At 41.0% G+C, this 21,988-nt stretch overlaps 1 protein-coding gene across 24 annotated transcripts in view; it reads right to left on the reverse strand.

The window, feature by feature from the left end:
* Nucleotides 1–21,988, reverse strand: part of KIF1B (kinesin family member 1B) — a 151,620-nt gene that overhangs the window by 120,986 nt on the left and 8,646 nt on the right. For all 24 annotated transcript variants that reach the window (XM_066270469.1, XM_066270470.1, XM_066270466.1 and 21 more), the window contains exon 2: nucleotides 10,673–10,859. In XM_066270469.1, the coding sequence (XP_066126566.1) occupies nucleotides 10,673–10,778 (106 nt within the window). In that variant the 5' untranslated portion in view covers nucleotides 10,779–10,859. The remainder of the gene's footprint in view (nucleotides 1–10,672; nucleotides 10,860–21,988) is intronic.

The following is a 21,988-nucleotide window of genomic DNA, read 5'->3' on the forward strand; positions in this document are numbered from 1 at the left end:
TCCCAGCCTATGCTTCATGAATAACAAAAATCTAATGACCTATAGATGCTTTCAAAAACCTAATTTCAGCCCTGGCCAGTTGGTTCAGTGGTAAGCATCAGCCCAAAGTATGGATGTCCCAGGTTCAATTACCATCAGGGCACACCAGAGAAGCAACCAACTGCTTCTCCACTCCTCCTCCTCCCTCTTCTCTCTCTTTTTCTCTCTCTCCCTCCCGCAGCCATGGCTCAATTGGAGAGCCCTGGGCACTGAGAATGGCTCCGTGGAGCCTCTGCCTCAGGTGCTAAAAATAGCTCTGTTGCGAGCATGGCCCAATATGGGCAGAGCATTGGCCCCAGATGGGGGTTGCTAAGTGGATTCCAGTCAGGGCGCATGTGGGAATCTGTCTCTCTATCTCCCCTCCTCTCACTTGGAAAACAAGAAAAAAGAAAAAAAAACCCTAATTTCATATTTCTTATTTCTATCAACTCTATGTATATATAGCATTCATCCCTTAACAACACAACTAAGAACAGTTTTTAGCTCACCAGAAACGTTCTCTGTAAAATAAGCACAATTTCCTGTACTACCAGAAATTAAATCTATGAATACCTACCTACACTTCGCTTACCTTACGACCAAAGTAGCTTCCATTACAGCACTTCACACTTCACTGGGCAACTACCAAAAGTGATCAGCACCATGTTACTTGCATGGCCCTTTAAGAATGAACTCCCAAAACATCTCGAGAATTGTAAAAAAGGCATTGAAAAGCCAAACAAAACTAAGCATTGCTGCTTTCCCTATGAAAAATACAAGTGCACATAGAAAGGCCGCACACAGCAGTCAGAATTTTAACTAAGGCAACCTCAAAAGTCTAGAACGATAAGCTGCAGAGCAGCAATGAAAGAAGACTAGCTTTCTACAGCATTTTATTCAGTCGTCTCTCTCTGCTGCTTTGGAATCTAGATGTGAAAACAACTTATTTAGGTAACTGAAATTTAAATTATACCCTGTAATAAAAAGCAACTGCAAACACACAATAATAAAAGCCTCTTCCAATTTAGTGATAGATTCAATTGTTTCTGTCTTTAAATATACATATAGTCCCACTGAGTGTCACAATTTGTGTACCAAAATTAACCACAAAAAAACAATTTAACAAATGATTTTTCAAATACCGTCCTATGAGGTATACCTGATTTCATGTGATCCTCACAACAACCCTGGGCTCTGGGCTAGTAGTCTGGGGAGGCAGGAGTAACACCATTCAATAAACGAAGAACCTAGGGCTCAAACGTCTAACAATAGAGGATGAGCTACATAAGATACATCGCAAATATAGTAGAATATCATACAGCTACTAAAGTCATGTTCTTGAAGAATACTTAAGACATAGGAACATGTCCCTCCCTGTCTCTCTCTCTCTCAAAAAAAAATTTAAGTCCATTCAATCCATCTTTATACTGACTTGTGACATGTTATTAAAAGTATGCGACACATGACTTGTCACATTATTAAATTTTAGAACTCACATGTCACAAGAATATAATATTTAGGGTAATTTCCAAATTTTCTAGCATCTAACTCCATGCAATCCCCTTTCTGTACTTTAGGCACTATTTGAGATGGTACATCTAAATCACTATGAAACTTTGGCCCTAGCCTGGTAGTTTAGTGGATAGTGTCGTCACAGCCTAGCGAGGTTGTGGGTTCAACCAGGTTCAACCCTAGTCAGGGCACATACAAGAAGCAATCAGTGAGTACACAACTAAATGGAACAATTAAGTGAAACAAATTGATGCTTCTCTCTCTCCCTTCTTCTCTTTCTCTTCCCCTCCTCTCAAATCAATAGAAAACTTTTTTAAATAAATAAAAAGTCACTATAGCCCTGGTGGGGTAGCTTGGTTAGTTAGAGCATCATCTAGAAACACACAGGTTGTTGGTTTGATCCCCACATACTGGAACAGATCAATGTTCCTGTTTCTCTCTCTCTCTCACCCTTCCTCTTTCTCTAAAATCAATAAAATAAACATTAAAAAATAAATAAGTAGGTCTTGGCCAATTGGCTCAGTGGTAGAGCGTCGGCCTGGCGTGCAGAAGTCCCGGGTTCGATTCCCGGCCAGGGCACACAGGAGAAGCGCCCATCTGCTTCTCCACCCCTCCCCCTCTCCTTCCTCTCTGTCTCTCTCTTCCCCTCCCGCAGCCAAGGCTCCATTGGAGTAAAGATGGCCCAGGCGCTGGGGAGGCTCCTTGGCCTCTGCCCCAGGCGCTAGAGTGGCTCTGGTGGTAACAGAGCGACGCCCTGGAGGGGCAGAGCATCGCCCCCTGGTGGGCAGAGCTTCGCCCCCTGGTGGGCGTGCCGGTGGATCCCGGTCGGGTGCATGAGGGAGTCTGTCTGACTGTCTCTCCCAGTTTCCAGCTTCAGAAAAATACAAAAAATAAATAAATAAATAAGTAAATCACTATGGAACTTTGAATGTTCACTATTCAGAAACACTATAGATTTTGATGTCTGTTCTGAATAGTAAAACCTGTGATTCCACCAAAAAAATTTCTGTAACATAAAACGTATTAGATATATTCTTCCCCTTTAAATAACTATAAAGATTATTTTTAAAATTGTTATCTTTGATTAATCCCTATTTTAATATTTTTTTTGCTCAGAAAATGATCAGCAAATGTACTCAAGCACTTTTTTTCCAGAATGTTTATCACGGTGTTATATAAAATAGAAGTGGGAAAAAAACCAACAAAGTTAGTTAAGTAATTATGATATATTCACATTAGGAAAATTTTTTTTTTTTTTTTTTACAGAGACAGAGAGAGAGACAGATAGGGACAGACAGACAGGAAGAGAGAGAGATGAGAGGCATCCATCATTAGTTTTTTGTTGTGACACCTTAGTTGTTCATTGATTGCTTTCTCATATGTGCCTTGACCATGGGCCTTCAGCAGTCCGAGTAACCCCTTGCTCGAACCAGTGAACTTGGGTCCAAGCTGGTGAGCTTTGCTCAAACCAGATGAGCCTGCGCTCAAGCTGGCGACCTCGGGGTCTCAAACCTGGGTCCTCCGCATCCCAGTCCAACGCTCTATCCACTGCGCCACCACCTGGTCAGGCACAATAGGGAATTTTTTATGTCACTAAAAGTTATGGGCCCTAGCTGGTTGGCTCAGTGGTAGAGCATCAGCCCAGCATGTGGATGTCCTGGGTTCGATTCCTGGTCAGGTCACACAGAAGCACCCATCTGCTTCTCGACCCCTCCTCCTCTTGCTTCTCTCTCTCTCTTCCCCTCCTTCAGCCATGGCTCAATTGGAGTGAGTTGGCCCTGGGTGCTGAGGATGGTGTTAAGAAAAGCTCGGTTACTGAGCAATGGAGCAACACCATGGATAAGCAGAGCGTTGCCCCCTAGTGGATTTCTGGGTGGATCTTGGTCAGGGCGCATGTGGGAGTCTGTCTCTCTGCCTCCCCTCCTCTCACTGAATAAAAATAAAATAAAATAATAAAGTAAAATAAAATAAAGCAATGTAGAAAATACTTAATTACATTAAAAATACCATATTTAAAAAGGGAAAAAAGCAATTTACAAGTATATATAATGACCCAATTATGTAATAAATATTTTATTTATTTATTTTAATTTATTTTTTTTTTGTATTTTTCTGAAGTTGGAAATGGGGAAGCAGTCAGACAGACTCCCGCATGCACCCGACTGTAATCCACCCAGCATGCCTACCAGGGGGCGATGCTCTGCCCATCTGGGGCATCGCTCTGTTACAACCAGAGCCATTCTAGCGCCTGAGGCAGAGGCCACAGATCCATCCTCAGCCCCCAGGCCATCTTTGCTCCAATGGAGCCTTGGCTGCAGGAGGAGGGGAAGAGAGAAACAGAGGAAGGAGAGGGGGAGGGGTGGAGCAGACGGACGCCTCTCCTGTGTGCCCTGTCCGGGAATCAAACCTGGGACTCCTGCATGCCAGGCTGACGCTCTACCACTGAGCCAACCGGCCAGGGCCCTAAATATTTTTAATATGTGAGGGTACAAGGCAAAGATGAGAGAACTTTCTCTGAGTAGTAAGATTAGGAATGATTTTGCTTTCTCTGATACATACTTTCTGAGTTTTTCATTTGTCAACTGCTTTTTTCAGAATAAAGAATATTACATGTTCTTTAAATTTTAGAAATGATTGATTTATAGTATTTATGGATATACTGGATATGTTTAATAAATTTTTCTGAGACAGGTTAGGAGGGTAGCACTTGCACTAAGAGAGCTAACAAATTATCATCTGTTAGTGGTTTTCTCCTTCAGTAAAGGTATTAAACTATGATGCAGATCAATGGAGCAAAACTGCTACTAGGGAAAACACCAGAGGATAATGACTCAGCAAGAGTCAGCAAAGTTGCCTGACCAGGCGATGGCGCAGTGGATAGAGCGTCGGACTGGGATATGGAAGACCCAGGTTTGAGAACCCAAGGTCGCCAGCTTGAGCGTGAGCTCATCTGGTTTGAGCAAAGCTCACCAGCTTGAGCCCAAGGTCGCTGGCTTGAGCAAGGGGTTACTCGGTGTGCTATAGCCCCCCTGGTCAAGGCATATATGAGAAAGCAATCAAAGAACAATTAAAGTTCCACAACAAAAAACTGATGATTGATGCTTCTCATCTCTCTCCGTTCCTGTCTGTCTGTCCCTATCTATCCCTCTCTCTGACTCTCGCTCTATCTCTGTAAAAAAAAAAAAAAAAAAAAGAATCCTCCTTTGTTCATTGAAGCAATCAGAAGACACATCATCCTTAGTTGCTCTCAGATCCAGAGCAACTGGATATATAATTCACAGCAGATACTTGTGAAATACTGCAAAATATGCAAAAGATCATAAAGATCATGCTTTCAAAGGTGGTACAGTGGATAGTGTGTCGAACCGGGACGCAGAGCACCAAGGTTCAAAACCCAGAGACTACTGGCTTGAGTGCAGGCTCATACTGCTTGAGCATGGGGTTGCTGGCTGGGATCATAGACATAACCCTATGGTCACTGGCTTGAGCCTAAAGGTCACTGGCTTGAGCAAGGGGTCACTCACTCTGCTATAGGCTCCCCATCAAGGTACATATGAGAAAGCAATCAATGAACAACTAAGGAACTGCAAAGAAGAATTGATGCTTCTCATCTCTCTCCCTTCCTGTCTGTCTGTACCTATCTGTCCCTCTCTCTGTTTCTGTCACACACAAAAAAAACCAAAAAAACACCATTCTGTTTTGTCCATCCAACCAACCAACCAATCAAACAACCAATCAACCCATTATTGACAAATACTGGAAGGGAAGTCATCTGCACTCAGGAGTCAAGCAGATGGGAAGAAGCAGAAGAGTTTAGATGATATACTTATAACTCACAAAAACAATTTTATTTATTTATTGATTTGAGAGAAAGAGAGGAAGGGGAGAGACACATAGACAGACATCAGTTTTTGTTGTTCTGCTTACTTACGCATTCACTGGTTGATTCGTATAGGCGCCCTTATCAGGGATGGAACCCGCAACCTTGGTGTATGGGGATGATACTCTAACCAACTGAGCTACCCAGTCAGGGCAACCATTTTATTTTCATCACAAACCAAAATATTTTGCTATGACAATCCAAAGTAATCAAATGCAATAAAAGTTTTAAAACACTAGAAAACAAAAAGAAATATACCTAATATCTCATCTAGAAGATGGTGCCCTTCTTTTTTTTTTTTTTTTTTTTTACAGGGACAGAGAGAGAGTTAGACAGAGGGATAGATAGGGACAGACAGACAGGAACGGAGAGAGATGAGAAACATCAATCATCAGTTTTTTTCATTGTGACACCTTAGTTGTTCATTGATTGCTTTCTCATATGTGCCTTGACCGCGGGCCTTCAGCCGACTGAGTAACCCCTTGCTCTTACTCGAGCCAGGGACCTTGGGTCCAAGCTGGTGACCTTTTTGCTCAAACCAGATGAGCCTACACTCAAGCTGGCGACCTCAGGGTCTCGAACCTGGGTCCTCTGCATCCCAGTCCGATGCTCTATCCACTGCGCCACCGCCTGGTCAGACAAGACGGTGCCCTTCTTTAGGATCCTAAACTTTACCCCAGTAGTAAGAAATACAGGGACACATTCCAGAATGTCAGTTTAGTAATTTGCAACATGAGAAGACATGAAATACTGAATAATATTGTGTCAGATCTAGAAGAAAAGACAAAGTATGTTTTGGATCTGAGGAAATGGAAGGCAAAGGCTGTTTTAAAACAGGGGGCAGAGGAGGATCTGTATGTAGAAAGGTCCGCAGCAAAGGCAGTGGCCAGCAGCAGACAGGCCTGTGCTAAAGAAGGGGCCTCAAGGCCGACAGGCTTCCCCAACCTGGACCCTGAGGGATAACCTCCCTAAAGAGAGAGATGGCCCCTGACAGTGTGAGACCCTCCCTTCATGTACCCATTTCAAAAATCGTTCTAAAGGACAACACTGGTTACAACCAATTCCAACTGACTAAACAGTACCATTACAGGGGCAACTTTACTTCCCACCTCCAAAACACACAAACACACACACACACACACACACTGCAACAGCCCTAAGTCCTGACTCTGCAGGAAGGGTGCTGCTGGTACTCATGATGATCTCAATATGTTTTACTGACCTCTTCTTCCTTTGCTGTATAAGCCTCTTTATCTTCTTACTATTTACCTTCTCACATTCCAAGTCACTGAGTGCCATTTAATCAATGTGGACTTGTAACGTAAAAACTAAACATTCCTGTCTTTGGAAAAAGAAGTGGGAGGGAGTGGCTAGAAGGCTTCAGAAAGAGAGAGCAGGAGGCAAACTTCATGGATTGTCCCTACCCCTGGTCACTCATAAAGACAGGCATAGGTACACTCATCTCTACTTGCAAGATTAAGACTTGTTTTTTTTTCTTTTGCTTTTATACTTTTTAAATTATTCAGTAAATATATAGTAGATATATTCATAAAATATATGTAGAGTATAAACAATAACAACACAAAAACCCTCATACTCCCCAGCCAGTTACAAAGCATGAGTCCTGATACGCAGAAGTCCATCCACGGACCGCAGGAAAAGAAAGCCAAACTAAAGTGCAAGTGAGAATTAGGTTAAACTAATGGACATCGAGAGAAAAAAACTAAAGACTAACAGGAAAAGATGAGAATGCAAAATTCTAACCATTTAACCAAACAGAAAAAACGAAAATTCACCAAAATGCAGGAGGAGGCTATGGTAAGGAGGTAACCAGACAAAAAAATGCTTCCAAAGTGGGAGAAACTTGGAATATGATGGGATATTATTAAACAAAGACATTTGTGTATGTACTCGGGTCTCAAAAATGTCAAGGTGAGTAACATTTGTCTGTGCCATGGAAAATATTCCCTCCAAGGCCAGAAAGTGCTTAAATGAAACTGCTACTACTCAGTTTTCAGATCTGGCATATTCCTAAAGTACCCTTCACCTTCTTCTACTTTTTCATAAGAGCTCTTATGGCAGAAACATTCCATGGCATTCCATCTGCAATCAGCTATAATCTCTGTGAGCAGCAGTCCGGGCCAGCCTGCCAGCATAGCAGTCCTTTAATATAGAGAACACGTGGCTACAGCAAAATCATTTCATTTTTTTCAACTATTCTAAGATCAAAATACATGCTTCCTCCCAATCTTAACTCCAATGCTTAAAAAAAATAAAGCCATAAATATTTTCTAAACATATAGCAAGTGGCTCACTTAAAATTTCTCACCTAAAAATTATTTGGGTTACTATTAGTCAAATTACTAATAAATTACCATATAAATAAAAAACAGAAATAGAAAATATTAGTAGAAAATCAAAAATGCCAAAAATCCTAGAGCAAAAAGTCTGTCATACAATCAGATAACTGGCTTTCCAAGAAAACACCATTCAAGGAACCAAAATTAACACACTCCCTCTGAGCCAGGACAAAGTAAGTATTTAGCTAGAAAACTAGCCCTACTTTTTCCAAGGCTGATTCAGCTAATGAGGACTTTTGTTTCAGCAGACTAATGCTAATTTAAAAGTCAGATTTCTCCTGCTGAACATTGATGGGTGAGAGGCAATCTGTTATAGCTAGATGAAGGTCAGGAGTACCAATATCTAGTCATAAAATTAGTAAGCTCTAATAAGCTATAATTCTAAAATTTCCCCCAAACATACTGGATGTTTAGTTTAAATTCTACTTATTCCTCAAGGTCTAACTGATATAACCTATCATCTATTAATCTTACATGTGTCCTTGGTCAAATTCACATCTGCACTTTTTTTTCCCTTCCCTTCTGAGTGAGAGGAAGGAAGATAGACAGATTCCCGCATACGCCCAGACCAGGATCCACCTGGCAACTCCCATCTGGGTCCATGCTCACAATGGAGATATTTTTAGCACCTGAGGCAGAGGCTCCATGGAGCCATCCTTAGCACTCAGGGCAATGCACTCAAACCAATCAAGTTATGGCTGTGAGAGAGGAAGAGAGAGAGAGAGAGAGAGAGAGAGTGAGGGAGAGAGAGAGGGATAGAGAGAGAGGTGGAGAAGCAGATGGCCGCTTCTCCTCTGTGCCCTCACCGGGAATCGAACCCAAGACATCCATACACTGGGCCAACGCTCTACCAAGGGTCCCCAAACTTTTTACACAGGGGGCCAGTTCACTGTCCCTCAGACTGTTGGAGGGCCGCCACATACAGTGCTCCTCTCACTGACCACCAATGAAAGAGGTACCCCTTCCAGAAGTGCAGGGGGGGGATAAATGGCCTCGGGGCCACATGCGGCCCGTGGGCCGTAGTTTGGGGATGCCTGCCTACCCACTGAGCTACCAGCCTGGGTCTAGTTTATATTTTTTTAATCTTTTCTTTAACTTCATCATTTTTTTCAATTGTATTGATTTTAAAGAGAGAGGAAGGGAGAGCGGGAGAAAGAGACAAGAACATTGTTCTGCTCCTGTATGTGCCCTGACCAGGGGCTGAACCAGCAACCTCTGTGCTACGGGACGATGCTCTAACCAACTAGGCTATCCCACCAGGGCATATCCTTTCTTTTAAAAGACAGATTGTTACAAGTCCTATTTACCAAATTCAGAGAAGTATATAAGCAATAGAAAGTTCAACGTTGTACATGAGGAAACAAAAAAAAAAGGGTCAAACTCATAGCATAGAATGGTGGTTACCAGAGGCTGGGAGAGAGGGGGCTTGGGGTGAGAGGATATGATCAAAAGATATAAACTTTCATTTATAAGATGAATAAGCTCTGAAAACCTACTGTGAAGCATAGTGACTATAGTTATTAATAATGTGTTGCTTAAAGTTTGTTAAGAGTAAATCTCCAGTGTTCTCACTACACACACATAAAAAGGTAACTATGAGAAATGATAGACCTTCGCCAGCTAGCTCAGTGGTAGAGTATCGGCTCGGCATGTGGAAGTTCCAGAGTCAATTCCCAGTCAGGGCACACAGAAGAAGTGACCATCTGCTTCTCTACCCCTTTCCCTCCCCCTTTGTCTCTCTCTTCTTCTCCCACAGCCATGGCTTGAAAGGTTCGAGCAAGTTGGCTCCAGGCACTGAAGATGGCTCTATGGCCTTGCCTTGGGTGCTGAAATAGCTCAGTTGCTAAGCAACAGAGCACTGGTCCCAGATAGGCAGAGCAACACTCTGTAGGGGGCTTGCAGGGTGGATTTCACTCAGGGTACATTAAGGAGTCTGTCTTTCTGCCTCACCATCTGTCAATTAATTTAAAAAAAAAGAAGTGATAGATATGTTAATTAGTGATAGATATGTTAATGATTGTGGTAATCATTTAACAATGTAAATATTTATCAAAATCATATTGAAGACCTTAAAAATACAGGGTGGAGCAAAAGTAGGCTTATAGTTGTGCATACATAAAACAGTTTATTCCTGTATCATTATTTATTATATTACTTTTCATATAAACAATTGTAAACTTACTTTTGTCTTGCCACCATGTATATAACTTGATTACCCACTGATAGAATCCTTAACTCAACAATGTCAAGTGGCCCACAATAGATGAGATCAGAATGAATGATTTCTCCAACTACTCAGCATTAACTCGTGTCTGAAAGACCTACAATTCTGCTTTATCACAAAGCTATAGGTTTCAAGATGGTAGAACCTACCACTATTTTCAGTAATAATCTGTCTATATTCATATCAAGTAATAAATGCAAGCAGAAAAGAAATCATAAGTCATTTTTCACCTAAGCATTTATATAGAGAAATAAGCTCTGAAGCAATTACTAATAATTTTAGTAATAACTTACAAGTTTACTAGATATAATAGCTGTATCTGTTGTTCAACTCAATGAACCACTGTAAAAGTTTTAAGACTATCTTAGCAAGCTCAAGTGCTATTTAAAATCAAGTATATTTCATGTCATCACTTACTAAAAATCACTGCTTACATGCTGGTTATCAGTAAGATATCAACTTAATAACACTAACTAAATTAGTTCAGTCCTCCAGGGTCTTCTCAATTGTCAAGAACAAAATAAATAGTGCATATGTATATTTGCAACAGAAAATATCACAGAGGAAAGCATTCAATGGATCATTCAAAGTGATAATACCCAAATGTTCATTTATTCTAATCACAGCAGAAAAAATAGGAAAGTGAGGTATAACTGATAGAAAACAACATGTACTTACTGGTCGAGTTGCCTTGCATCTGAATGATGCACTTGGACTCTTTGCTGGTCTCTCGAGAATTGAAGGGCCGCACACGGACAGCCACCTTCACTGAGGCTCCCGACATTCTGATGGTCTTGTTATATACGTATATATGCAGTCCAGAAATAAAGAATCAAATCTTCTTTTGAACTTATATTCAAGTTTCCTTAAAAAAAAAAATTCCATAGAACTAGTGAGAATAAAGAAAGCTTGGGCTAACTTGAGCACAAGAGTTACTATCATATAGGTTAGTACTATTTCTGCTTCCATTTCTAAAAACCTCATTCCTTATCTTCTCTTTAACAATCTTACATTCTTGCCTGAATGGTGGTGGCACAGTGGATAATGCATCAACCTAGAATACTGAGGACCCAGGTTCAAAACCCCAAGGTCACTCACTGGCTTGAGTGCAGGCTCACCAGCTTAAGCACAGGTTCGCCAGCTTGAGTGTGGGATCATAGACATGCCCCAATAGTCGCTGGCTTCAGCCAAAGGTCGCTGGCTTAAGCAAGAGGTCATTGGCTTGGCTGAACCCCCAGTCAAGGCACATATGGGAAGCAATCAATGAACAACTAAAGTGTCACAACTAGGAGTTGATGCTTCTCATCTCTCTCCCTTCCTATCTGTCTTCCTTCCCCCGCCCTCTCGCTAAAAGTAATAATAAAAAATGTTATATTCTCAACATTAAATTATCAAACAGAAAATTAAGATCTGCTGGCCAGGTAGCTGGTTAGAGTGTCAGCTGGTTAGAGTGTCATCCTGATTAGGCCATGGTTGTGGGTTCAATCCCCGGTCAGGGCACATACAAGAACCAACCAATGAATGAGTAAATGGAACAACAAAACAATGTTTTTTCTCTCTCTCTTTCTCTTTCCCTCTCTAAAAATCAATATTTAAACTTTTTTTTAACTTAAAAAAAAAAAGAAAATTAAGACTGATATTTGTTTTCCTATTCTATTTTCTCTTTACCGTACCTACAAAGTCCCTAAACTTAGTAATAAAAAAGATAACTGCATAGTAAGAGGCATCTATCTTGCTGTTCCTCCTAATCAATCTTCAGTAATAGATGGAAAACACAAAACACTTATTTGTTAGAGTTCTTTACACAAGTAAGTTCCCATCTGCAAAATGACTTATTACTTTAAAGAAATGCGTTGAATTTTCTACATTTTAATTACAGCTTGAAACATTCAGTTATAATGACGTATAATAAAACAGCAAAGCTAGCTCCTTTAATTTCTAAGTGTTCAGCGATTCCTTTTACTAAGATGAACCCTCTCACATGTATCTCATCTGACCCTCACTACCACCCTCAACACAACTCTGATGTGCCCTGACTCATGGCAGAATCAAATCATTGCATTTTACTACTGAATGAAGCCACAAGAAAAAAATGTGAACATTTTTTCAGAGGAGTCATTTCCCTCCCAAAAGAATAAAACAAACACTATTCTGTCCCACATAAGTAATTTCCACAAGAAAATGCATATCTCAATCTGTACTCTATTCATTATATAAACATCTTCAAAATCCAAATAAAAGAAAAAAGAAAAGTACTTTTGAGTCCAAGTATCAGGGAACCCCAACAGAACTTAAATGGGACCAATCTTTCCTCACATAATCAAGCAGAGATTAGAAATGCTAACCTCCAGTTGCACAACTACAAATGTTTCCCACCAAAAAATGCATAAATAAATAAATGAAAATTAAAACCAAATGCTAAAAAGCTACTCTCTACCTCATTACCTATCTTATTTTCTGAACAGCATTATCACTATTTGAAATTCTTGTTTTTTGAAACATGTCTACTGTCCGTCTCTCACACCACCACTATGTTCAGAGATCTTGTTTGCTAGCACTTAGAATAGTATCTGAAAGAGAGAGACAGGGAGAGAGATAAGCAGCATCAATTCTTCGTTGCGGCGCCTTCGTTGTTCATTAATTGCTTCTCACACATGCCTTGACCAGGGGCTCCAGTTGAGCCAGTGACCCCTGCTCAAGCCAGCAACCATGGCATCATGGCAATGATCCCACCCTCAAGCCAAATGAGTTTGCACTCAAGCCAGCAACCTCAGGGTTTTGAACCTGGGACCTCAGTGTCCCAGGTCAATGCTCTATCCACTGTGCCACCACTAGTCAGACAACTCCACTGCAATATTTACCTTTTCAAAGCATGACTTTACATTTCACTTCCAAACTCAAGAACTTTCTCTCTATCCCTAACGCTTACAAAATCAAGGCCAAACTCAAGGTACCCTGTGTTCTAGTCAAGCTCCTTTACCATCCCACCCACATGTTCTCTTACACCTAATAATTTCTCCCCTACAATGGGCATATGAATTTTTCATTTTCTCCTCTGAAAGCTCGGCTCCAGTCTTACCTCTTCCAAACGGCCACCCAAACATTCCAGGAATCACTGGTATTTCCTGCAGCATTTATAACCCCAAACACATTGTGAGAATACCGCTATTATTTTATATGACTTCATTCTATCTTGTATTGTTAATAGCTTCCCAAAGTGAAACTCCTATTCTCTCCAAAATATTTTTAAACTTGAGCTTCTTGAAAAAATGCCTATTTCCAAGTCTGGACAAGAAATTTCAAGTTGATTTTGGAACATGTTAGTGTGATCACTAGCAAGAAATCTATCAAAGATGAATAGTCACTGCAGAAGGACGCAGAAGCTACTTAAAGGGGCTCCTAATGGCCAAAAATGAGATAATTAAAATGTAAAAATACATACATACATACTACAAATGTATTGAAAAACATCAAATATATAAATTCATCAGTTTATAATGACAAATTTTAAAAACTTCATTATTCTGAAGACTGGCAAGTAAAACAAAAGAATTGAGGACATATTCAATTTGTATATCCTGTATAAACTATACTCCGGGTTAGCCAGAGTCAATGTGGGCAAATACTTTTTTTTTTTTTTCCCAAAGCCAGAAACAGGGAGGCAGTCAGACAGACTCCTGCATGCGCCCGACCAGGATCCACCCAACACGCCCACCAGGGGGTGATGCTCTGCCCATCCGGGGCGTCGCTCTGTTGCGACCAGAGCCACTCTAGCACCTGAGGCAGAGGCCACAGATCCATCCTCAGCACCCGGGCAAACTTTGCTCCAATGGAGCCTTGGCTTCGGGAGAGGAAGAGAGAGAAAGAGAAAATGGAGAGGGGGAGGGGTGGAGAAGCAGATGGGCGCTTCTCCTGTGTGCCCTGGCCGGGAATCAAACCCGGGACTCCTGCACGCTAGGCTGACGCTCCACCACTGAGCCAACCGGCCAGGGCCTCAATGTGGGCAAGTTCTTTACGGAAAAATTCCAGCTAATGAATGTAGAAAAAAATGAAAGAATTGGAATGTCACCATTTTCCAGTCCTACTGAGATAAAGGCTCTCTGCAACATTTATCACTAACTGCTAAAAAGCCTTAGATCAGGGGTCTCAAACTCGCGGCCCGCCGAACAATTTTGTGCGGCCCGCAGACTACTCCACAAAGTTCAAAATATTTTGGATAAAATTAAGTAAGCCTAGGGGCTTACTTGTATTTTTCATTTCTCTAGCATCCTAGCTAGATATTAGCTTAGTTAACAGCAGTTGTGATGCGAACTACAGTTTCTGGTCGTTTGGTGACACTGAGTAAACTGCATGTACGATTGTGCTTGTTGTACTGATTTTTTTTTGTTTTCAACTGCAGTGAGAAAAGTGTTGCATAACAGTTGCCTTTTGTAGACCTAGTGCGGCCTGCCAAACGGCTGTGATCTTGCTCTGCGGCCCACATGCTGAGTTGAGTTTGAGACCCCTGCCTTAGATGAAAGGTTGGTTGATGTGGGGACATTACCATGTATGGATTAGGCTGACAAACTTAACATTACAAACAGTGGGATACCTACGTGGTTTATGCCTCTTAATGTGCTACAACAAGAACACAGCACCACCTATTAAGTATTCTTATCCCATGTCCTTAAAAAAATACTGAACAGAATCAGCTTCAGATCTAACTACCAGTTTACAGGACATATAGGGAGCAAAGAAACAATTTAAATGCACCTAAAAGATGCAATCATTTGATTTCTGGCCAGGGCACACAGGAAAAGTGCCCATCTGATTCTCCACCCTTCCCTCTCTCCTTTCTTTTTATCTCTCTCTTTTCCCTTCCCTCAGCCAAGGCTCCATTGGAGCAAAGTTGGCCTGGATTCTGAGGACGGCTCCATGGCCTCCACCTCAGGCACTAGAATGGTTCCCGCTGCAACAGAGCAATGCCCCAGATGGACAAAGCGCTGCCCCCCTAGTGGGCATGCCGGGTGGATCCTGGTCGGGTGCATGTGGGAGTCTCTGCCTCCCCGCTTCTCACTTCAGAAAAAAAAAAAAAGATGCATGCCTGACCAGGTGGTGGCGCAGTGGATGGAGCGTCGAACTGGGATGCGGAAGGACCCAGGTTCGAGACCCCGAGGTCGCCAGCTTGAGCGCGGGCTCATCTGGCTTGAGCAAAGAGCTCACCAGCTTGGACCCAAGGTTGCTGGCTCCAGCAGGGGGTTACTCGGTCTGCTGGAGGCCCACGGTCAAGGCACATGTGAGAAAGCAATCAATGAACAACTAAGAAGTCGCAACGCGCAACGAGAAACTGATGATTGATGCTTCTCATCGCTCTCTGTTCCTGTCTGTCTGTCCCTGTCTATCTCTGCCTCTGTAAGAAAAAAAAAATTAAAAAAATAAAAATAAAAAAAAATAAAAAAAAAAAAAAAAAGATGCAACCAGCCAAACCTAGATTATAGAAAACAGACCAAGTCACCCAGTTTCTTCAAATAACATAACTGGGGGCAGGAAGCATAATAAAAGAGACTTGTGTTAGTTGTCAACCAAATGCAATGACCTTTTTAATTTAAAAAAATCTATAAATATACTTTTTTTTCTTTTTTTGGATAATGATAGAAATCTAAACATAGACTGGGTATCAGATGATATTAAGGAATTTTTTAGGGGAAGACAGAAGAAACAAGCTTGCCAAAATGTCAACCATTATTGAATATTGTAGATATTTAAATTTAAAAAACAAATCTTTCTTTTGTGTTCTACCCATGGCCTACCAAGGTTAAGAATGATGCTGCCTGCCTGACCAGGTGGAGGAGGAGGAGGAGGGGGAGGAGGAAGGGAAGCATTTGCTCTTCCATTCAGTCATGCATTTTTTGGTTGCTTCCAGTGTGTGCCCTGACTGGGGATTGAACCTGCAACCTTATTGTTCCAGGATGACATTCAACTGAACTGGGATGCAGAGGACCCAGGTTCGAAACCCCGAGGTCACCGGCTTGAACGCAGGCTCATCCAGCTTGAGTGTGGGATCGCTGGCTTGAGCGTGGGATCGTAGACATGACCCCATGGTCTCTGGCTTGAGCCCAAATGTCACTGGCTTGAAGTTCAAGGTTGGTGGCTTGAGCCCAAGATCGCTGGCTTGAGCAAGGGGTCATTCAGTCTGTTGTAGCCCCCCGGTCAAGGTACATATGAGAAAACAATCAATGAACAACTACAGAGCCACAATGAAGAATTGATGCTTCTCATCTCTCTCCCTTCCTGTCCCTATCTGTCTCTCTCTCTGTCTGTCACAGAAAAAAAAAAAAAAAAAAAGAATGCTGCTGACTGACATGCAAACAGACAGCAGAGGCTGAAATTTCCTTGCTAGGTTTCAGATATAAAATACTATGCATTTTCAACTAGGAACCAAAACACCAACATCAGTAATACTTAATGTTCCCATATATACACTTTTGAATATACAGTAAGTCCAACTTCTCTACCTAGCAGCTATCCTGCCAGCATTTCATTCATCCTAACCCAACCAAAGTCAAAGTCTCTCTCCACCTCCTCCAAACAGCACAGGCTCTTCCAGCTCTTTTCTTTCTTTCATACCTTTTTATTTTTTGAGAGAGGCAGGGACAGAAAGAGAGAAACATTGGGCTGCTCCTGTATGTGTCCTGACCAGAAAATTTAACCGGCAACCTCCACACTCCAGGATGACACTCCAACCAACTGAGCTATCTGGCCAAGGCTTAATTTTTATTGCTTTTTAGAAAGACAGGGGAAGGAAAGGAGAGAGAGAGAGGAGGAGGAGGAGGGGGAGGAGGAAGGGAAGCATTTGCTCTTCCATTCAGTCATGCATTTTTTGGTTGCTTCCAGTGTGTGCCCTGACTGGGGATTGAACCTGCAACCTTATTGTTCCAGGATGACATTCAACCAACTGAGCTAAGCGGCTAGAACCTCACCTCTTTTCTGTTTCTTTTGATGTTCTCACCATTCTCCTATTCCCACAGAGGTCAAACAGCTTGCTTCCTCTATCCATCTAATCAACCGCCAAATTACATGACTTCTACATATAAAATCTCTATTTCAACCATCACCATTCCTTACTTCAATACTTCTCACTGCAGACCATTAACCTTAACCACTTTCTTTCTTCCTCTTAACCAACTGTTTACCACGCAATGACGGAACTCCCCAAAGTAGCATTCATTCAATGTGTTCTGCAACATAAACCAGCCATTTTTACTAGCCCACAAAGCACTGCCTTCCATCCACATTCCTTGACAACCACCAACCAGAGGGCTTCTGAAAGCATCTGATGTTTTCCTGTCCCTATGCCTCTGTTCCAAAGTTCCCTCTACCCAATGTGCACTTCCTCCTCTCTTGTTCTTCTCAAAATCCAATTTACCTAGGACAGAATAAGTTATTTTTCTTATCTCTACTGTAGATTTTAAGTTCCTGGAGAACAAGAACAGAATCTTAGTCATGTTTCAAATCCCCCACATCACAGGGTCATGAACATAGGAGTTAAATATTTTAGTTGAATTCCTATTACTGTGTGTCAACAGAGTGATGTTTGAGTGGTATTAATTAAAGAAAAAAAAAGTAGTTCCTAAATAGAGACAGGAGAAAGAGTAAAATTAATTTCAAATTTCTTCCTAATTAAAAAAGCTAACATTCTTTTTTTGGAAGTGATGAGTACATTTTTAAATTACTTTCCCAAAACTGAATCTAAATACATAAGTAATAGATTTTTTTTTCTGATTTAACTGTCCCATGGGAAAAGTGCAACCATCTCCACAGTGAGTTAAAATTGTATACAGTAATTGAAAACTACAATTAAGTGGACAATTGAAAGTGTTACTTTGTTACTTCCCTTGCAGTACGAACAGTAACTCTTATAATAGAGATGTCCTCTAAAATTCCCTGATCCTTTTTTAAAAACAACCAATTATATAAATCTGAAATCAAGTTTAAATTCCAGTGTGAACCAATATTTACAGAATATTTTAAAGTCGTAGGAAAAACAATAAAAATACATTTTCCAAGTTTTGAAGAGGCAAAACAAAAAAGACAGGTAGGAAAGGCAACCATACATATTCTGAATCACACAACCTCAGTTCTACATTGTTCCTTATGACATACAATTAGAAGCCTTAGGAAAGCAGAATGGAGCAAAAATTCCAGAAGCACTCACTAATAATAATAAAGGGATAAACATTTAATGAAAATTAAAATGTTTACATCTAATTCGTTTTAATTTTTCTAAAGGTTTGCCCAATTGCTTAATTATGATCTTGTGCAATTCTCATTTGTCTTCAGAGGTACCCTGGATTATTAGGAGCTTAATGGGATGACTAATTCTCAAATTGATCTCTCAGCAAAGTGATTAAACAAGAACAAAATAATACTTGTTTTGGCTGGTTTTTGTAATACCCCTTTCCTAGTATAGACTATAACTGGGATTATATTCCTAAAACAGAGGTCAGTTCATGTCCTTAAGAACTTGTAACTGATTGCCCTGGCCATTTGGCTCAGCAGTAGAGCATCGGCCCGGTGTGTGGAAGTCCCAGGTTCGATTTCAACCCAGGGCACACAGAAAAAGCGCCCATCTGTCTTCTCCACCCTTCCCCCTCTTCTTTCTCTCTCTCTCTCTCTTCCTCTCCCACAGCCAAGGTTCCATTGGAGCAAAGTTGGCCCAGCCACTGAGGACAGCTCCATGGCCTCCGCCTCAGGCACTAGAATGGCTCTGGCTGCAAGGGAGCAACGCCCTAGATGGGCCAAGCATCGCCCCTGGTGGGCATGCCAGGTGGATCCCAGTCAGGCGCAAACAGGAGTCTGTCCCTCACCCTCCACTTCTCACTTCAGAAAAATAAAAAAAATAAAACTTGCAACTGATTTCCACAGCCTCAGAACATAAACCAAAACTTCAAGGGCCTCCAGAATTCAACCTCCTTTCCAGTCTGTTTTCACTGCCCAACTTGAGCCTTCTTCTCCACCAAGCATCCTCTTACTATACCAAATATGAAATTCCTGGACATCCAATCTCCCTTCTTAACTTAGTATGTATAAGTCCGTATCTTTTGAGGACAAGGTCAAATGTCACCATGAATCAGGAGACATTAATTCATGCATTCCTTAATGTCCCCCTTTCTGAGTCAAAAGTCCTACCTTCTTTCTCCCTCAGAACAGTACCTCATTTCTCTATTTTGTGCTTTCTGCCCTATGATACAGTCATTAGTTCATTTAACTCTCATACACTGATACTTTATTCAGTACACAAGTGAAAATAAAATTTAACCAACAGTCTTTTGAAATCAATATTCACACAATTTGCTAAACAGCAGCAAATTTATAATATCAGCAAGAAGCCTATTTAAAAGATAATCTTTCCTACTGAATTACATTTCAATTTTTTTTTGAGAGAGGGAGAGACAGACAGAGAGGACAGTAAGAGAGAGTGAGTAAGAAGCATCAACTCATAGTTGCTTTATATATACCTTGAGGGGGACCAAGCCAGTGTCCCTTTTCTCAAGCCAGTGCCCTTAGGCTTTTCATGCCAGCGACCTCTGGGCTCAATCTAGTGAGCTTTGGGATCATGTGGACGATTCGCCACTCAGAGCCAGTGACCTCAGGGTTTCGAAGAGGAGACCTCAGCGTTCCAGGTTGACATTTCATCCACTGCATCACCACCGGTCAGGCTGAATTACATTTTAAAGAATGAATTATAAGTTAAATAATAAGAACTCAAAAGGAAATATCATTAGCTAGTGAGGCCATTTTGAGATGCTATGAAAATTTCCTTGTTATTATAAGTTTTGCACTGCTTTGTCTAATACTTTCCATGAGGACAAAGCAGGTTTTAGGACCCAAGACTCTGTCATTGACCATGACTATAGTGATAAAAAAGCCCTCAAAATGTAAGAATTTATTTCTGTATATGAATTATCTGTCTATTTTGGCTTTTGACTCTATAGATAAGAATCAGCCAAGCTGTGAAAGCTGGAATTGGATCACATGTGAGAAAAGCTTTCTGCATTCTCACCCACTGCCAAGAATCAGACAGCATAGGAAGAGTCTCCTGACAAATCAGATCCTCAATCTCAAAGGGGGCTAAACTCGTTCAGTCAGGGTCCCCCAACTTGATTCTTTAATTATCATGTGAAATAACCTGATACAATTTTTGGATTTATTGGATACTTGTCCTCCTCCCACTCCAATTAAGAAATCAAGAATTCTCCTTTTCACTGATGACATAATTTCATTCTCATAAACCAAAAGGTGCACTGCATCAAGAAAACAATAGTGCCTGACCAAGCAGTGGTGCAGTGGATAGAGCACCAGACTGGGATGCAGAGGACCCAGGTTCGAGATCCTGAAGTTGCCAGCTTGAGCGCAGGCTCATCTGGTTTGAGCAAAGCTCACCAGCTTCGACCCAAGGTCGCTGGCTCAAGCAAGGGGTTACTTGGTCTGCTGAAGGCCCATGGTCAAGGCACATATGAGAAAGCAATCAATGAACAACTAAGGTGTCGCAACAAAAAACTGATGATTGATGCTTCTCATCTCTCTTCGTTCCTGTCTGTCTGTCCCTATCTATCCCTCTCTCTGACTCTCTCTCTGTCTCTAAAAAAAAACACAAAAAAACAATAGCTCCCATGGCTTAATAAACTACTCTAAATGAGAGTGATATTTTTCATTTTTTCTTTTCTCTCAAAGTTTGGTTAGTTAATTTGTTCTAATATCTGAAACCACATCTTATAATTTTGGCAGATCCGCTGGGAATTCTGAACGAGTTTAGCCCCCTTGGAGACTGAAGTTTTTCTATTGTCAAAGTGGATGACAACATCTACTGTAGGCTAAAATGAACTAAAATTTGGGATAAGTCAAGATTCTTGCTGAAATCTGCTCCTGACTACAACTATCTATCTGGGCAAGTATACAGGTCAGACCTTTCTATGCATCAACATTGTGTCAATCCTGCCACTTATAAACCGGTACCCCAAGATTAATAGGGATGTTTTCATTTAGGTGACAGCATAGAATAGAAGTACTCTAGGCTTTCACCAGGGTTAAATAAGTTTTCTGCTGAGATCCTCAGATTTATTTTTATATAAAGTTACATACCTAAACCACATTAGTCATATTCTCCACAGGATAGACTTCAGTTATATCTTAATGTTGTATTCCCAGTTTGGAAGACAGGTGGATTACTTTTTATTTTTTTATAAAAAGGTCTTTAAAGAACATTTCTTTTTACTTAAACACCTGTTGGAAACACTCAGTATGTGTATCCTTGTATCAAAGTGTCTACAACACTTCTCTTTTATAATGTCTCTAGAATTTATTGCCAGAAAAAGTTTCTCTTGACAAACAACTAAGCTTTCTTTTTCGTGTTTTTTTTTGGGGGGGAGAGGTGATAGAGAGGCAGGGAGAGAGAAATAGGAACATTGGGCTACTCCTGTGCTGCTCCTATATGTGCCCTAACTGGTGAATCCAACCAGCAACCTCTGGACTCCTCAAGGCTTAACTTTTATTGATTTTTAGAAAGACAAAGAGAGGAAGAAAGAGAGAGGGAAGGATGAAGGGAACATTTGTTGTTTCACTCAGTTGTGTATTTTTTGGTTGCTTCCCCAAAATGTGTGCCCTGACCGGGAATCGAACCGGCAACCTTGTTGTTTCGGATGACATCCTTAACTGAATAAGCTTACCAGCCAGGGCCAGGCTTTCTGTTACCAGAATGAAATTGTATAATTTATCTTTCCCTTTTACCTTGACTTCCAAAAGTTTCACAAATAAAGTATAATAACCAAATTATACAAATTGCTGCAATTTGTATGTATAAGGTCTACCGGAAAGTTCTGTCCATTTCTATCACAAGTTTCGACACATAAGCACGTTTATTTGGTGCATGTGTGCCTCTCTATTTTTATCACTTAATGTATACATACTAACGTAGCAAATTAAAACAAAGTTGATTCACGTTAGTCTTATGTGTGA

This window comes from Saccopteryx bilineata, chromosome 3, assembly GCF_036850765.1.
Source record: "Saccopteryx bilineata isolate mSacBil1 chromosome 3, mSacBil1_pri_phased_curated, whole genome shotgun sequence".
In the NCBI taxonomy this organism is placed as follows: domain Eukaryota; kingdom Metazoa; phylum Chordata; class Mammalia; order Chiroptera; family Emballonuridae; genus Saccopteryx; species Saccopteryx bilineata.